Source organism: Lagopus leucura, unplaced genomic scaffold (assembly GCF_019238085.1).
Source record: "Lagopus leucura isolate 7727_CA_CO unplaced genomic scaffold, USGS_WTPT01 Super-Scaffold_1, whole genome shotgun sequence".
Lineage (NCBI taxonomy): Eukaryota > Metazoa > Chordata > Aves > Galliformes > Phasianidae > Lagopus > Lagopus leucura.
In genome coordinates this window covers 40,898,544-40,917,107 of record NW_024962250.1, presented here as the reverse complement: position 1 = coordinate 40,917,107, position 18,564 = coordinate 40,898,544, and the positions used below count along the sequence as shown (strand labels likewise).

Genomic DNA, 18,564 nt, shown 5'->3' with positions numbered 1-18,564 from the left:
CAATAAGTATTCTGTGATGGAAGATGAGTGCAGTATTTTGGCCGTTTTTAAGAGGGTGTGGCAGCTGATTTGAAGCAGAAACTTGGAGAACTGTTTATCACTTCCATGAGCTGGGCTGCCAGCATCATCTCATCACCCCTTCCAACAGTCAGCAGTCAAATAGCAGAGATTTGTGGCACCTTACAGGTTCAGAGCCTGGATGAAACCCTGCAGAACACCAGCCTCCAAATGTCCTGCCTGAGGTCGGACCTGCGGGTGGCACAGCAGGAGAAGGAAGCTCTTGAGCAAGAGGTGATGTCTTTACACAAGCAGCTGCAGAACGCCAACGAGAAGGTAACTGAGCTCTGTCAGATCCACGTGGATGACTTACAGATGGGCATCTTGTCACTGGAGCCAGTCTGATTGTTAGGCTGGCTCATTAATGAGCAAGGCAGAAATAGTGCTGCAAGCCTGAGCAAGCAGCTTCTGAGTGACATTGGTTTTGACTCTTATAAACACAAGTGATAGAAAGCTAGCAATCAAACTGCCTAGAGGGAGGAGGGCATAAAAAGACAGTATTTCTGTGATGCTTTCTGCTTTTAATAGTTTTCATGTTGAAGAGATAACTATCATTAGCCTGTTAAGGTTGTTTGCAATGCCAAGCTGATGAGGAGGTGGGTCTGAAGGAGGTGGCAGGCAGCAGTCCTGCGTTAGCATTATGAATGTAGCCCCCGATTTGGCTGCTTTGCTGTGTAATTAAAGGAATATTTAATGAGCACACGGGAAGGAGAGTGCTTCAGAATTGTGCAACAGGAGCTGAATCACAGCTTTGCTGAATAATATGTAATGGAGTTCTATTATTTATTTGATGAGGCTGCAAAATAGAGCCCAACTTTTTGTGCCATCGAGCTGAGTGTGCGCTCACAGTAAGCATTCCAGCTGTGATTTGGCAAAGTGCTTGGCTGTACACTGGGATGACCATGTTGGATTTCACTGGCACATAGGCTGGGAGGGAGATAGAGCCCTGCAGCTACCAAAAGCCTCCTTAAACACCTCCCGAATGGAGAAAACGTCTGCTTCTCTGTTGAAGGCCTAACCCTGCAATTCTGTCTGTCTTAAGAACAGGGTCCTAGCACGGGCTGTGCCTTCCCCAGGGTGCACACAGCAGGACGAGCTGGAGCAGCTGATGGCCCAGGAGCAGCAGCTGCTGCGGCAGGAGAAGGAACGGCTGCAGAGGGAAGCCCGCATCTCTGCCACAGAGCTGGTGCATGCCAGGGAGAAGGTAGGGGATGCTTCAGATAGTCTCTTGTCGAAGATTCTGGTCTGCCCCCTCTGCTCTGCCCTGAGGAGGCCACATCTGGAGCACTGGATCCCCTTCTGGGTTCCTCAGTTCCAAGCAGATGTGCAGTTGCTGGAGAGAAGCCAATGGAGGGCAGCAGAGGTGGTGGGGGGTCATCAGATGTGACAAAGCCTTGGCACGGGCTGCCCAGGGAGGTGGTGGGGTCTCCTGTGGAAATATGCAAAACCCATCTCGAAACTTTCCTGTGCAACCTACTGTAGGGAACCTGCTTTAGCAGAGGGTTCATAGAATCACAGAATGGCCTGGGTGCAAAGGAGCACAGTGCTCATCCAGCTCCAACCCCTGCTGTGTGCAGGTCGCCAACCAGCAGCCCAGGCTGCCCAGAGCCACATCCAGCCTGGCCTTGAATGCCTGCAGGGATGGGGCATCCACAGCCTCCTTGGGCAACCTGTGCCAGTGCCTCACCACCCTCTGGCTGAAAAACTTCCTCCTCATATCCAACCCAAACCTCCCCTGTCTCAGTTTAAAACCATCCCTCCTTGTCCTCTCTCTATCTACCCTGGGTTGAATGGGGAATCTGCAGAGGGCCCTTCCATTGCCTACAACTCTGGGATTTATTTATTATGTCTTCTAGCATTCTTCGCATTTAATTTCCCAGCTCACAATATTAGGCAGATTATGGGGAGGAGAAAGAGTTGCTCAAAGCAAAAATATCAAAAGTACCAGAATCTGTTATGAATCTGAAATCAGCTGGTACCAGATATTGCAAATGCAATTGATTTATTTGCAGTGGGCTGTCAGTTTTGACCTACTGGAATGTGCCAAAAACATCACTACAAAGCAGATGGAATGGTTTGGAATATCTTCTCACATTTGTTCATCTCTGGTCTCTTCAGATCCGACAGCTGGAATCCACTGTCCTCTCCTTAAAGCATCAGAAGCATCAAAGCCAGTCAGGTATTGTCAAAGCCATAGAGCAGGAGAAACTAAGCTTGAAGAGAGAGTGTGAACAGCTACAGAAGGAGTTGTCCTCTGCCAATAGGAAGGTTAGTCCAAGTGCTTAATCTGGGGTTGGTGTGACGTGCAGCCACTCATGACTTGCATGTTGAATACAGCAGATAAAATGAAGCTGCTGCCCTTCTAAGGAAACCTCTTGTCTTCTATAGATCAGTCAGATGAATTCTGTTGGACACGAATTGGAAACAAGCTCAGAAAATGAAGGGCTAAGGAAAAAGCAAGTCAAGCTGGACGATCAGTTAATGGAGGTACTTCTCAATAGGTGCTGACTGCACTGGCTGTAGTGTGGAGGTTTATCATCAGTGTGTCACTGAATCCATGAATTCATTTATAAAACAAAAGTAAAGCTTTCCTCTTCAGGGAAAATGATCAAAACTGGAAGAATTGCTGTCTGTTGATGTTAATGTGATCTTTCATGATCAGTGTGAGTGTGATTGATGTGCTTCTGTGAAGCACAGTGTGGTTCATGGTAACTTGTGTGATGTTCCAGATACAAAGTCAAACGGGGAAGAATTTTGTTTCTGTGCTTGAGGCAAGGCTAACACTTTGTTCTTCCTTCCTAAAACATATCACCTCAAATGTCCTAACTAATATTTGTCTAATGCTGCTCTTAATGTAGAAGCCTGTTCTTATTTACCGTGAGAATAGTTGGCTGAATGGAAGCCTTGCTTAGCAGAACCTCTGAGCTGTCTCTGCAATGAACTTGGTCTGAATTTCAGTTTAAAACATTTTTAACTTGTTCTATAAATGAGACAGTCTTATAGATGAGGCTTTTGCAGCACTGTTGGTTGAAATACCTCATGGTTTTCATCAAGGAAGCAAACGGGAAACGTGTAATGCTGAATATACTCTGTAATTAGCTGTAAAATTATTAAAAACTTGATTAGAAAAATTTTGGCCAGTCGTTGAAAACAGTTTTATTTCCTGTGCCTTTGCTTTGTGTATTTCCAATTATGCTTTGGGAAAAATCCCAACTCCCAGTTGAACTCTTCAGTCTGAACATCGAGTATGGAATTGGGTTTTCTCCCAAAAGCTGTAATTCAAACATGCAGGACTTGTTATTTCTGATACCATTATCCCAGCAGGAGTGTATGACGTTCACTTAGCACTTTGTGACCTCTAACTTTCTCTTTTGTGCCTGTTCTCCTTTTGTCCATGGCTAACCTGTCTAGAACTCAGTGGTTGGAACTAGCAGAGAAGGGTGCAGTTCTCTTTCTGAAATAGTGTGCGAAGGTAGAGCAACCATTTTCAATGTACTACCATAGCATGAAGAAAACATTTTGGAATGGATTTTCTTCTTTACTCCATGCATCTTTTGAAGTAAAGGAGCCATTATTCATTTTAATGTAACGTCCTTCCTTTGGCAGCTGCACTAACCTGTTGGGTGCAGGCAGTGCGTGCTGTGATTGGATTCTATAGGAAAACATTGGATATTCCAGAGGGGTTGCAGTGAAAATGGAGAAATGACCGATTGCGTTCAAAAGGATCAAACTGATCGTGAGAAAATGAAAAGTGGCTCCATCCCTTCCTTCCCACCCAGTGACTGTGAGGCCTGAAGGTGTCCTCATGTTTGCCTCTGGCCTTCTGCATGCCTTTTCACCAGACTGTCAAGTGTTTCCCTAGTACTGACTGATATGTGCTCACACTGTGTCATCCCTGATAGTTTAGTGAGCTCCTTACTGTTCCACTTCCTTCCACAGATGAATGTGGCAAGACTACGTTGTTTTCATGGGCCATTAGCAACTTCATTTTGAGATGTCAGCATTTATTGGTGTCTCCTCAGCTCTTCCACCCGTGTGTTTGACAACATCACATGAAACCCTGTACAAATCCCATTCAAATTTCATTATTTCTGCTGTTTATGCTGTTGGTAAAAGAATAGCTTTGTTGTAGGCAAGTTGATTCAAGAGAACTTCCTGATACGTATTTATATATTCTTTAAAAAAAGCTTTTTTGAGGTACTTTATACTACTTTAAAATATCTTCTAAGCCTATATTCAATTTATTTGAGCCGGCAGAGGTGGGCAGATGCTATCACAGCCACAGCACTGATGTTCTTATCACATTTCAAGCCCCTCTCTATCTCCATTAGGGCTCCACCATTGGATACACCATTAGAGCAGCACCCTCAATGGAATTACACCATTATGTCAAGTGCTTATAGTTGATTCCATTATAGATGAACTCAATAACGGAACTGTGATGCTAATTGAGGCCTTAATTACAGCACTTGTGAAAGGAAAAGTAATACTGCTAATGTAATCTCACCTTTTCCTAAGGGACCAGAGTAATGGTTATGAGATAACGGGAGGATTTTGTGATGTGGTTAGCTGGCTCTTACAGGAAGAATGATTTTTACACGAAGAAAGCATTAATCTTATGCAAATGCAAGCTGCAAATTGGCTTGGCTGAAACTTAAGTCTCAAATTCTAACAAGCTCTGCTTGTGGCATGACTCTAAATGAGAAACATAAAATGTGTGAGGTCTCCTGTTCCACAGAAGGCTCCTAAGTAGTGAATTCAGAATACAACGCAGCAGAGAGCATGAAGATACTTTGGTCACTTCAGTCTGTATAGAGAATGTTTCGCTTTTAGGATTTTGTTTTGCTTTTTGAGGAGATTAAAGACTAGAAATAATCAATGCTGGTGGGTGACACCTTCAGCCTGCCTCATGCTGGCTTGGATATTAGGAAGAATTTCTTCTCTGGAAGAGTGGTGTGGTTGGGACAGGCTGCCAGGGAGGTGGTGGAGTCACCATCTCTGGAGGTGTTAAGGGAAGGATGGGTGCAGGCTTAGGGCCAAGGTTAGTAGGCAGCATTGGTTGCAGGTGGATGGTTGGACTGGGGGATCTTAGAGGTCTTAATGATTCTATGATAATTCTATACCAGAGCTTTGATTTGTACCAAGATGTTGTTATTAGAAGAGTTGCAAGGGCTAAGGTTAAAATTGAAAACAAAAGTGAAGTTATAGCTCAGCACAGACCTGTTTAGGATTTCGCCAGGGATTCAAGGAGCCGTAATGCAGGCCTGAAGTTATGAATCAAAGCTCAATCTCCTATAGACTTTGCAGAACTGCATGTAAAGATGCATCTTTTTCCATTGGGAAGAGTTTGTCTTAGCATCTGTTTCCGGCTTCAGACTGGCTTCCCTTGTGCACAAGAGATGCTTTAAGCTCAGTGCATTGTGTGTCATGCAAGAACAACTCCAGACACACACCTCGAGCAACGCGCCGTGCTGCTCCCCCCTGACAGCCTGTCTTGTTGCCCTGCAGATGCGACGCTCGAGCAGCAGCGGGATGCTTAGCCAGCCCCTGCACCCCCGGGAGCTCCCACAGCAGGGCTGTGCCGTGGTGCCCAGGGAGCAGTTCCTGCAGCTCCAGCAGCAGCTGCTGCAGGCAGAGCAGCGGGGCCAGCGGTTGCAGGAGGAGCTTGAGAGCAGACCTTCTGAAACCCACATGCAGCAGGTAAGGCTCTCGTTTCTCTGCAGGCTTCAGTGGGGCGTTGGGTTCGTTTGGTGTTTTGACTTTTGAGATCCGTTCTCCGTTTATGCCAGTTCAAAATCAAAATTAGTTGCATCAAAGCTGTGCACAAACAAGCCTTTATTCAGCCCACGCAGCTTGAGCCGTGGTTCAGTTCTGAAGTCCCTTTAGTCTTCATGGCTCACTCCATCCACATTCAACTGTTGGCTTTTCTCCTTGTGATCAATGTGCAGTAAGTGCTTGCAGTTGGCTTTTTATTTTCCCTAACGTCCACGTCTGGAACCTTTGCTCTGGGAAATACACAGTGCACAGACATGCTGGCATCAGACATAAAGCATGAGCTCAGGCTGTTGCTGCCACATGGAGTTCTGCCACCTGAGACATGGCAGAGCATAATACAAGCAAGTGACCCTTTTTGTAAGGTTTCCCATCTTCATTATTTGGACACGATAGGGTGTTGTTTGGAGGGCACCGTTCCTGTTGTCCTGAAACATCATCCCTGCTGTTTCTGAGGGAAAGCAATCTAATTCCAACAAAAATGCAGCCTCTGCACTCACTGGGCTGAGTCACTCCTCGTATTTCAATATGCAAGACTGAATGATAAGCAATAATAAGCTCTAGTAGCAAATTTTGCATCTCCCATGTAAAATGAACCTTAAAATTAGGCTGCCAACCCATAGTTTTGCTTGAGTACGTGCTCAGCTCCTGCTTTCTGCAGGTCTTTTTCATTGGAAAAGTCAGATGATGTTTTGGTGACCACATCCTTAAATCTCTAAAGCTTTGGCTTTGAGCACATATCTTAAAATAACAGTAATATGACTTAAGACAAAGCCCTAAGTAACATAAATAAAAGGCTAACGTTTTTATTAACCTGTTAGCAGAAAAAAACCCCACATTTTACACTCTCTTGTATTTTATCTAGAGAAAAATTAGAAATTGATATATCTACATCAGCTTTAAGTCTCTGAACTTCAAAGATTTGACCATGTTAGTAGGTGTATTTTGGAAGGTGTATTATGGGGGGGGGAAAAAATATGTCCAGTAATAGTTTCTAAAGCTTACAGAACTTGCAGTGACTGTTTTAAACCACAGCATTAAAGGGAACAGTTCCCTGCAAAGGAGCTTAACAGCAAAGAATGCAGGAGAGGAGGAAAAATGAGTTGTAAGTTTCTCTCCCTTTCACTGAGTGTGGATGGAGGTGCATTACTGATGTACTTGGTCACACACGTTGGAAAGCAAAGCATGCAGTTGAATTTTGAAATCAATATAAGCTCTATTACAGCAGCAGCATCTGCAGAGTGAGTGTGCTGTGTGCATTGCATTAGAAGCAGTTTTGTAATTCTGCTTTTGAAAGCCTGAGAAGCAATTTGCAAACTAATCATATCCCAGAACCCGCAGTTGTACAGATGCACCACTTCTATTTCCCAGAACCTTCATGAATATAAAAATCCTTTCCCGGAGGTTTTTCAAGCTTTTGCTGGCAATGCACTTAATGCTTGTAAATCTTTTTGTATCGATTTTTACTTAAAGTGAACAGATGTGAACAAAGTTCCACTTTGGAACATCTCCTACAGCTGTTTGTGTGGGCTCTACTACGTGGCTTCCTAAAGTCACTGTTGTGAAGCGTTCATTATACAACTGTAAACAAGGGCAGAGTGGTGGATGCTTTAAGCTGGGACAAACCCAACTGCTTCTTTAAGCACACCTTTAATCCTTACTCTTTTCCCTTCGTCATCCTGAAGCAAACATCTGGTTGAGTTTGTCCATTCTAATGTTCTCTTTAGCATCTTGGGAAATTGCATCCTTTCCCCTCTTCACTGTCTTTTCACCATTGAGTAGAATGTCATGGCATCCATGTTTTCTGCATCAGTTTATCACCTTGCTTTGCACTTTGCAGCCTTCTTCCATCCCCAGTCCTTCTGTGTAAGGCACCAAAGTTACCCTCCTTTTTGGAATTTGTGTGCTCCTTTTGCTTTGCTTTCTTCATTGCTTTTTGATCATGGCTACGGTGGTCTGTGTTCTCTTTTGCTTTACAGTCTGTGTTGAGCTGTTGCTTACCAAGCTCACTATTCCAACATCACCCCATCAAAGCCCCTCATCCTTTTCTCCTCTGTTAACCTGCCTACCTTGTCCCAGACAGCAGCTGCCCAGCACTGCCACATAGAATGGCCTGGGTTGCAAAGGAGCACAGTGCTCATCCAGCTCCAAGCCCCTGCTGTGTGCAGGTCACCAACCAGCAGCCCAGGCTGCCCAGAGCCACATCCAGCCTGGCCTTGAATGCCTGCAGGGATGGGGCATCCACAGCCTCCTTGGGCAGCCTGTGCTGGGCCTTGCTCAATAATGATTGCCATGGGCCCATCCCTGAGCCAAGTTTCCCAGAAGTTGCCTCCAACCTCTGCCAACCCGTAGTTCTGCTGGGAATACACAGAGTTGCTCAACTCCCCCTTTCTGCTGGTCTGCTTTGGAAAATTCAAATAACCTCTGACCAACAGCTTGTTCAGCTGTGCCAGCAGAAGGCTTGCAGCTAGGTTTGAGGAGGTCAATGGGACTGTTTTTCACAAATGCTTTTTGGCCACCTGAGGCAATACGTAGTGGCAGATACTCTCCCCTTAACAAGTGTAACTGCTTTGCCAATGGCACTTGTTGCTGTCACAGATCTTTTCAAATCCCCCCCCAAATGTGGTCCAGTCCTCTTCAGCCTCCTGACCTCTAGAAAACACATCCTGAGTATTTCCTTAATTGCATTTGTGTAGCACTAATACAGAGAAATGTGAAGTGGTGCTCTGCCTGCTTTCTCCTGTGTGTGTTTTTGTCTTGTGTTGCTTGCTTGGCTTGTGCTGCTGCTTTGCTTTGTGTACGTACGTATTTATAAAGACAACCTGGATATCAGGGTGAAGTGTCCCACTTACCTTCTCTCTCTAGGCCTTGCTACCGGAGCAGCGAGCAGTGCATGCAGATTCCTACAGGAGGATCGGGCACCTCTGACAGCTTGGCTGCTTACCACCTCATTCCTTGCCATGATACACACACACAAACACACAAACTGGCATAAGCTGAGAAACTTGAGGATCCTTTTATTTTTTTTTAAGTCTCCGCAGTGTTATTTCCTATTTATTTGCCCAGGAGTGATTTTTCTGGACGTTCTCAGCTGTTCTTTTTCATTTGTTGCAAATCATTTCTATTTATGTTATTTAAAATGCGGGTTTTCTCAATGTGGGAAGAGCCTATTTTTCTTAAATGGTACTGATTTTATATGAGACAAAGGAAATCTGGGGTATTTATGCTGCTTTTTTTTTTTTTGTATGAGATGCCTAAACTTTTATACTGGGGAAAGATGACATTTTTGATGTAAATGCAAAATAAATTTTTTTTAAACATGACGTCTCTTGTCTTAATAGCATCAGTAGCCTCAGCTTTATGAACAAGAATTAACAAGTTTTAGACACCATTGTTGAATTTCTTCATGAATGGGCAACCTGAGCTGGTGGTTGGAATTGGATGGGCTTTAGGGTCCCTTCCAACCCAACCGTGCTGTGGTTCTATCATATGACTTCTGGGGAAGATTTGCAGTAGAGGATGTACTTTGATAAGGAATATTCTGCTTCCCCAGGACGCATTGGAGCACATTTGAGACAAGAGTTTCCGTAGTACTGAGATCCTATTGCTGGGACCATCAAGTAAAAAGGGTAGTGGAAGGAAAGGGGAAAATGATCAGACTTGTTTCTCAGATGATGTTCCTTAGCGTTTTTCTCCTGTCTCCAAGTACTAGATTAAATGAGATTTATTACTAATAATTTGAGGTCAATAACCGCTTCTTTAAGGGTTATCTTTTTTGTTTATCTTCCTAAAAGCTTGAGCTGGCTTCTCCCATCAAGCATGAAGTGTGAAATTAGGTAGAACGCTCTCAAATTATCTTCAAGCCAAAAATCAAGGATCACGGACATTAAGACCACTAATCTAATTCTTAGGTTCCACTGAACCACTCCCTCAAGGCTCCAAGTGTGCCAAGTACGATGTGTAATGCCCAGCCATGGTCTTGAATTCCAATTAAGTTACAGAAGATAACAAAGATGACTTTGCTGGAATTCCTTTTAGTAGTATGTATTAAAAGTTAGAAACGCACCCAGCCCAGCAGCTCTTTAACTCTGCTTTCTGGGTGACACTAATGCAGCGTTTTTTGATGTCTTTATAAGCTAAGCAGTCATGCAGCTCCATAATTAGACTTAGGAGCTTCTGGAGTTCCAACAAATAAAATCTTGAGCAGACTTGAATCAATCCATCCAACAGGATGTTTCTACAGCAGTTAAGATGAACAGCCGACTCCTCGCAGTTCCCGGTGTTTGTGACTTATTTGGGAGACTTGCATTCAAACTGTTGATGCAACAGGCATTCTCATAGAGTCATGGAATCACCAAGGTTGGAAAATATTAGGAGATCATCCAGTCCAACCACCCACTTATAGTTCTCACTAAACTGACGTCTGTGGTTTGTTTTGATTGTAGTTAGGTTTACCCACTGCCTCACTCAAGAAAAATAACAAAAGCACATTGGATTATTCAGAAGCTTTAGCCTTATACAACTAATCAAATAAAGTAGAAATCAGGATCGAAATAATAACGTGCTAATTTTAGGGTATAATTGAATTTTGAAAGGCCTTTGGAATGGAGAGTTACGGTCAAAGTAACAAGCCAGCATGACTGCCTCTTTTCTTTTTCCCCTAATACAGATCAGCATCCAAAGAATGAAAAAGGGAATCTATCCAGGTCCAGTTATCACAGCTGATACAGAACTTAGAATTTTATATTGATTTGTCTTATATAAAGTAATCTAATATGTAACTTAGATTTAATGCCATGAATGTCCTTTAAACATCGCTTCCATGATCTGTTTATTAACTGTGTTGACTCTTTAAAATGAACACAAACGTGGAGTGGCAACACTTTTCTTCTGCATGAAGTGAAAAGAAGGATAGCACTGAGTGTGACCTGATCTTTGTGAACAGATTTCTTTTCTTTTGCTTTCTAGGGGGGCCATGAGCAGCTTCTGAAGATGATGGAAGAACGGATGATGGATGTTGAACAGAAACTGAGGCTCGTGAAGAGGCTTCTCCAAGATAAAGTAAATCAGCTGAAGGAACAAGTAAGCCTTCTTGCCCTTTTCCCCATATCTTCCCTGCTGCTTCTGTAAAAAGCTAAGCAGGCAAAAGCCACAGCATTGCTCTTGCTGAGAAGAAAGTTAAAGACGTTTTTCTTTGAGTTCTTCTTAGCCAACATATTTGCCCAAAACTTCACAGAAATTCAAACTGAAGTCTGAATTAATCGCTCATTAATTCCCTAAAAGCTATGCATGTTTGGTGTGCAGGCACGCTTAAAGTCAGGAAACAAATGTAAAATTGGGCCAAGCATTTTAGCTGGAGAAGTCGCTTACAAAGGACTAAGGAATTTTCTGAAGAATACAGGGATTACAGAACTGGCTTTTCCACACCCCCTGACCCAACACATCCTTTGCTCGATAAGATTTTGGGGTTTCTGTTCTTGCTCTGGTCTGTCTTCTTCAGAAATTCTCAATAGGGTCTTTTGTACACTTAGCAGGGAGCGACACGAAAGCATTGGAGAGAACGTCTGCCCTCTGTCGAGGTGCAGTCTCCCCTCTCATTTTAAGGAGAAGCTACACCAATGCGGTCTCATGCCAAATTGCTTCTCCAATGTAGATAGACAGATGTCGAGTTGCTTTCCCTGATTTGATAGGGTGGCCCAAACCTCTGTGGAATGACCTGTGTGGGACCGATGAGCACGTGGAGCACACCTGTCCTTACAGGGCAAATGGAAAAGGGTCATTTGAAGCCCTCCAACATCTGCATGATCTTTCAAGTTCCTTGCAAAGACTTTCCAGTTTCAAAACGTTCATAGCATCCGTGATGGCTCTGTAAACGTCTAGTTTGTAACAGATGAGAGTAGAGAACGAGAGGGCGGGTTGTCTGCCTTGGGTACGTTAAAATGAAGGCGTTCAGCTGTGCCTCCTGACCATTTAAAAAAGCTTCTCGTTTTCCTGTTGCTGTTTGTGTGCTGAGTAATAACGTTTCGCTCACAATTCAGCTTTCCAAGAACACCAAAGCAGACGCAGTGGTCAAGGATCTCTATGTTGAGAACGCTCAACTGCTGAAGGCTTTGGAGATGACGGAGCAGCGCCAGAAAACTGCCGAGAAGAAAAACTATTTACTAGAAGAGAAGATCGCCAACCTCAATAAGATCGTAAAGAACTTGGCATCCCCATCTTTCAGTTCAGCAGCTGAGTTAAGGTCATAGCAAAGCCCTGAAGTACGCCACAATCCCGTGCACTTTACTGGAATTGTAATATTTCAGCTTTTCACTGCGTTGCCTTTTTGTATTGAGGAACCTTTAGTTAAGAGATGCCTCCAAGGGGTGGCAGAGCTAAATCCCAAGCAGACACTGCCTACAGAGATCCTTATGTTTATTCCCAAACTATTTTTCTGCTCAGTTTTGGCTAAAAGTAATCTTTGCTATGTAAAAAAAAAAAAAAAAAAAAAGGATGTTTTTCTAGGTTAACTTATTTTGATACTTTGGTTTTAATTTAAAACACGGATGCTGAATATACTGAATTGATTATTTCTATTTAGGTCGAAGCACAAACTGCTGGTATTGAACTAATGACTTTAAAACCCTTTTGGTTTTCTGGGACACTTCTTGGTCCAAACCTAGTAATATAATTATAATATAATCAGGCTCATCTGAGTTGGAAGGGACCTGTAGGTCTGCTCCAACTGGAACAGGGAACGAGGAGGGACATCTACAGTCTGAATACTGCTGATGGAATTGCTATTGAAAGCAAGACTTTCCCGGTGTTGTCTGTATCCTGCAATACGATTCTAGTTTCTGTAAAGCAATATGCTCCACTTCTGCATTAGGAATCTGGGTTATTCCTCATGGCTGCTTCTCCACAGAAGAAAAGCAGTCAAAGATGCGTAAATAGACTACTGCCTCCAACTGATGTAACTGTGTTTTATCTGGAGAAATGTCCCAGGTGGCAAATAAAGACTACTGCTCTTTTTTTATTATTTTTTTTTTTTTTTAAGAAATTATACAGGCCTTTTTTTTTTTTTTTTTTTAATACAAAACCATAGAAGAGCTTCTTCACCAAACAGAAGCGAAGAAATGTAAGTTGTGCATTCAGTATAGTGGTGGAATATTATTACACAGCTGGCAGAAGAAGGGAGAGGGGAACTTAGTGATGTGGCTCTGGGCAGCCTGGGCTTCTGGTTGGCGACCTGCACACAGCAGGGGTTGGAACTGGATGAGCATCGTGCTCCTTTGCAACCCAGGCCATGCTGTGATCAGGCCTCACAGACCTCTGTCACTAACGCAGTGCTCTGTGTGATGTGGTGATTTTCAAGGACGTGTCTTTTGTAGTGGGTCTGAGTACAGAAGCTAAGTTTGCAATTAACGGTGAGGAAACAAACTCGATGTGAATACAAAGAACTCAGGGAATAAGACATTCGTTTCCTTCAGTTTAATAGATGCGGATGTTGATGTCAATAGATGGAGGTTAACATGCGCTAGGGAGAGCAGGATGAACAGAATTACGTTCAGTCGAGTATTGCCTTCGTACTCCCTGAGCAACCTGCAGTGGTGCTGCAGTCAGGAAGGCTGAAGAGCACACAGTCCTGTAATGACAGGTGGTGATTACACCTCCTATCTGACGAGTTCATGGGGAACGCAGGCTTTTTGGGATCACCTTCAGGAGTGAGATGGGCCCAACAGCAGCCGCTGAATGAGAGCTCACACGCTTTGGAGCTGGTTGTAACCAATTATTACCAATGGTCCAAATGTGATGCTAGCTTTCCTTACAAATGCTGGTCTCCATCAGACCAGTAAGGTGTATTTACTGTAAATAAAACCAGTGAAAGGGGCCATACTGGCAATACTTGAAACTGGACCTCTTTAAATATGCATAAATTGTGGGTGCAGGAGGGGAAGATGGGAGCTTTATCTCTGGGACTACTAGCAAGGTGACAGTTGTGACAGCATTTGTGACGTGGCAGCTGTCTCCTGGACATTGGGATGCAACTGCCCCTATGGAAGGTGACTCTCACTCAGCAGCGTGGCTGTAGGGGATGCTGCCTTTGTCTAAAGGGTTACCTGCCACTCACAGGGCTGAGGGACTGAACTGCACTTGCTGGGTACGACCTCCTCTTCTCCTCCTCCATTGCCTTATAGGAAAAGACATACCATAGTGGCAGAATATCTTGGAGGAACAAAAATTTCCTTTTAAATTATTTCACTATTCTGCTGTTGTGAATGCCTGTACTGGTTATTTGTCTATGTAATCTCAGAGATCCACATATCTTATAAATCTCCGCTGCCTAAACACGTTGACAGATAGCACTGACATGGGTTGGAGCTTGATTTTAAAATTTGAAGTTGAGAGATCCTTCTTTTAATATTGGAACAGGTTGCCCAAGGAGGCTGTGGATGCCCCATCCCTGCAGGCATTCAAGGCCAGGCTGGATGTGGCTCTGGGCAGCCTGGGCTGCTGGTTGGCGACCTGTACACACCAGGGGTTGGAGCTGGATGAGCACTGTGCTCCTGTGCAACCCAGGGCATTCTAGGATTCTGTGATTCTATATTGATCTGTAAGTGGTAACAGTTGTAATCATAGAGCAGTTTGCGTCGGAAGGGGCCTTTAAAGGCCATCTGGTCCCACTCCCCTCAGTGGACATGGACATTCAGAACCCATCCTCTGACCTTGGATGTCTGCAGGGATGGGGCCCCACCACCTTTCTGGGCAACTTGTGCAGTGCTTCATGCTACACCTCTGTGTGTGGGTACCAGGGCTGTGTGTTAGCAGTGTGGTAACTGAACACACCTTGAACTATGCTTACCCTATGGAAATTAGCAAAGTTTCAAACTATTTCCAGGAAACAACACGTGGTATGGTTCAGATGATCAGAACTGTGTTTGGAAATGTATTATTAGCTAGTGCATACTAACACCACTTCATATGTTGTCCAGGAGTGAGGGGTCACTGTCCCTGGAGGTGTTCCAAAGCCATGGAGATGTGGCACTGAGGGATGTGGGCACGGTGGGCTGGTTGGGTTTGGGGAATCTTGGAGGTGTTTTGTAACCTAAACGACTCTGTGATTCTATGAAAAAAAGGGAGCCAAGCTATAATGTTAGCACTGCAATACAGGGGAAAAGCAGAGAAAAGGGGTTCTAACTGTCCCTCTTCCCACCCTATCCTGCCTCCTTCTACGTTTCTTTCTTCCAAACATCAACCTAACCAACTGGAAAGGATAGGAGAAGGGTGCAGGAGGAAAACAGTGGGCAAAAACTCAAATCTCATTGGAATGCTTGTGCAAATGAATTCTCAGAAGTGCCTTCTGTCATTACGCATGCTGGAGCCTTTCTATGCTGTACTACTTTTGCTGCTGCAGGACAATTCAGGACAAACCCTTCCCGGGGGGGGGAACGGTCATGGTGCTCCAACCAGCGTTGTGTTGCTTGTTGTGTCAGCTCAAGAAATAAGCAGCTCGTCCCACAAAGTCAAGGCTACTGAAAATAAACATAGAAACATGCGAACATGCAAAGCATTTGTGGTCTTTTGTGCATGGATGTGTCTCCGGTGCACTGCAGGCATTTTAAAGATACCAAAGTATTTAGTGGTGTGGTAAATCACTGAGTTTCTGGGCCTCCTTGGTACAGCAGTTAGGATATTAGTTACTTCATGGCCAGAAGGTGTTTTAAATGCTTTCAACTCTCGCTTTATGAATCACTGTGAAAATCAAGGCATGTGGGTATGGAGGGTTGGAGTTTAGGGAGGGGCAGAGCAATCACACTCGTATCAAACGGATGTGAGCTGAATTCACCCCATTGAAGTCCTACGTGTCAATTTAGAATGGTATAAAAGCATTCTTTGCTATGCATACTCCCATTACCACTTCGGGTACAAAGAGAATGGAAATATTTCAATTCTGACTGACAAAAGAAGGGGTTGTAACATATTTTAGCCACATGACAGGTGAGGTAGAGTTGGGGACAGCCTGGGTCTGTCAAGTACAACACAAATGGCATCACCATCTCTCAGGTTTTCCACGACTGCCTGCTGTGTGAGATGCCACCACTGCTGACGTGTTTGCTGTGTAAACGGAGACGGTCGTGTATGTTTGTTTTCGTTGGGTCTGTTGTGATGTGCTGTCCTTACACCCCCTTGTAAAGCAGGAGGAACCAACCTACGTGTTATTTATAATGAATGTAAAAAAATAAAAAGAAATCACTGTAAGACTCTTGCTCGTGGCTGTGGGGTTGTTTTTTAGTTTGCTTGTTTGTTGGTTTTTTCCATCTTTTATGGAAATCGTATGGGCGGAGGGTTTGCATCTCAGAGGGTTTTGCCAACCGGAATGATCGCGGCCTCCAGTCCGCCAGGGGGCGCCACGACCGCGCCGCCGCGCCGCTCTGTCCTCATCCTTCCTCTCGTCTCCTCCCCCCACAACACCCCGCGCCTAACGGCACCCCGCGGCCGCGCCCCGCAGCCCGCCCCCCGCTCACGGCCTCCGCCCGCCGCCCTGAGCGCCTGAGGGGGCCGCGGGCGGCCCGGCCCTGCGCGGAGCGGAGCCGGGCATGCGGGCGGCGGGAGCGGGCCGGGAGGAGGAGGTGGGATGCTGTCGCGGAAGAAAACGCGGACGGAGCTCTCGAAGCCCGGCGAGGTGCAGGGGAAGTACGTGAAGAAGGAAACCAGCCCGCTGCTCCGCAGTGAGTGACCGAGCGCCGGGCGGGGCGGGGCGGGAGCGCGGCACGGAGCTGGGAGGGCTCGCGGTTAAGGCACGGCGCTCGGCTGCGCCCTCAGCCGGCCGCCAGCCATCAGCACGGCCTGTGGGAGCCGCCCGGCGCTGAGCGGGGCGCGGCTGGGGGCTGCAGGGCGGGGAGCGATCAGTGCTGTGTGAATGGGCCTGGGGGGAGAACAAGGGGAAATGGTTTGAAGCTGAGGGAGGGCAGATGGAGGTTGGATGTCGGGGGGAAGTTGTGTGCTGTGCGAGTGGTGAGGTGCTGGAACAGCTGCCAGAGAGGCTGTGATGCCCCGTCCATCCCTGGAGGTGTTGAAGGCCAGGTTGGATGGGGCCCTGGGCAGCCTGGGCTGCTGTGAAATGCGGAGGTTGGTGGCCCTGCATGGCACAGGGGGGTTGGAGCTTCGTGATCCTTGAGGTCCCTTCCAACCTGGGCCATTCTGTGATTCTTTGATTCTCTGGGTGGGAGCTGTTTGCGTTGGCTTCTTTTGCTGTCAGAACTCTGCTTCTTTGACAATAGCTTCTGTGTGTGTAGGCTTTTGTTGTGCCAGTGCAAACTGCAGCCCCACCGTTATTCTGCTGTATGCATTAGAGGTGCTTTAAAGGGGTTCTGGCATTAGAATGGAGTCACTTGCATGGTGTAAGTCAGGCACCGTAGCTAACCAAATACCATAAGTGCGTGCAGAGTTCATTTCCCTTCTCTGCCGTAACAGATCTGATGCCTTCCTTTATCCGTCACGGTCCAACCATTCCAAGACGAACTGATATCTGCCCTCCTGACCCGAGTCCTTCTGCTTATGGCTCTGGTGGAGATGGAGCTGTTTCCAGAAACCAGAGTTTCCTTCGAACACCGGTGCAGAGGCCGCCACAAGAAATAATGAGGCGTGAAAGCAACAGACTGTCTGCGCCTTCCTACTTTGCTCGAAGTTTAGCTGATGTTGCTAGAGAATATGGCTCTTCCTCCCAGTCCTTTCTAGCAGAAACCAATTCGGTTTTGGAAAACGGAGATGCTGGCACACGTTGTTACTATTATGATCACTTCTATGATGCCCAGAGGAGACGTCAGCTGAACGATCGCTTGCATGAGGACTACAGGTATTACGAGCACAGCGGGGAGCTTTTCCAGAGGATGTCTCACAACCATGGCCGGCGCACCTCAGGTGAGGATGGGTTCATTGCTGCCCTTCACATGTCACTGAACAGCTTCAGGTACAGAGGTATTTCATAGCATCACAGCATGGCCTGGGTTGCACAGGAGCACAGTGCTCACCCAGTTCCAACCCCCTGCTGTGTGCAGGTCGCCAACCAGCAGCCCAGGCTGCCCAGAGCCACATCCAGCCTGGCCTTGAATGCCTGCAGGGATGGGGCATCCACAGCCTCCGTGGGCAACCTGTGCCAGTGCCTCACCACCTCTGGCTGAAAAACTTCCTCCTCATATCCAACCCAAACCTCCCCTGTCTCACTTTAAAACCATTCCCCTTGTCCCATCTCCACCCACCCTCACAAACAGCCGTTCCCCTCCTGTTTATCCACTCCCTTCAAGCACTAGAAGGCCACCATGAGGTCTACCTGGAGCCTTCTCTTCTCCAAGCTAAACAAGCCCAGAATATCATTGTGTCATTTGATTTTTGTTAATTTTATAAAGAATTATTTATTGTTGAACAGTGAGTAATGACTGTTTCGTGTAATTAACAAATTGGCTTGTAGTTAGTGCTGAAATTCACTTCCTAGTGCCTGAATTCTTTTTGGCTTGTAATACTGTAATATTATGAAGACAGGCTGAGGGAGCTGGGCTTGTTCAGCATGGAGAAAAGAAGGCTGTGGGGTGACCTCAGTGCAGCCTGCAGTACCTAAAGGGAGCCTGCAGACAGGAGGGAGTCAGCTCTTGGAAAGGGGAGATGACAGCAGGACAAGGGGAAATGGTTTGAAGTTGAGAGAGGGCAGCTTGAGGTTGGATGTCAGGGGGAAGTTGTGTGCTGTGAGAGTGGTGAGGT

General features: G+C 45.7%; 2 protein-coding genes across 5 annotated transcripts in view; both read left to right on the top strand.

Annotated features, from left to right (window-relative positions):
• NIN (ninein) overlaps positions 1–12,849 on the top strand; it is a 50,633-nt gene extending 37,784 nt beyond the window's left edge. For 2 of the 4 annotated variants that reach the window (XM_042863368.1, XM_042863392.1), the window contains 7 exons: positions 187–333; positions 1,100–1,261; positions 2,176–2,325; positions 2,446–2,544; positions 5,566–5,757; positions 10,798–10,911; positions 11,868–12,849. In XM_042863368.1, coding sequence (XP_042719302.1) covers positions 187–333; positions 1,100–1,261; positions 2,176–2,325; positions 2,446–2,544; positions 5,566–5,757; positions 10,798–10,911; positions 11,868–12,077 — 1,074 coding nt within the window. In that variant the 3' untranslated portion in view covers positions 12,078–12,849. The other 2 variants (XM_042863376.1, XM_042863384.1) reach the window with 2 other exon arrangements.
• Positions 12,850–16,386: 3,537 nt separating this feature from the next.
• The window catches only part of SAV1 (salvador family WW domain containing protein 1), a 9,134-nt gene continuing 6,956 nt past the window's right edge, over positions 16,387–18,564 (top strand). The window contains exons 1-2 of the mRNA XM_042872069.1: positions 16,387–16,538; positions 17,284–17,730. Of these exons, the coding sequence (XP_042728003.1) occupies positions 16,445–16,538; positions 17,284–17,730 (541 nt within the window). The 5' untranslated portion in view covers positions 16,387–16,444. The remainder of the gene's footprint in view (positions 16,539–17,283; positions 17,731–18,564) is intronic.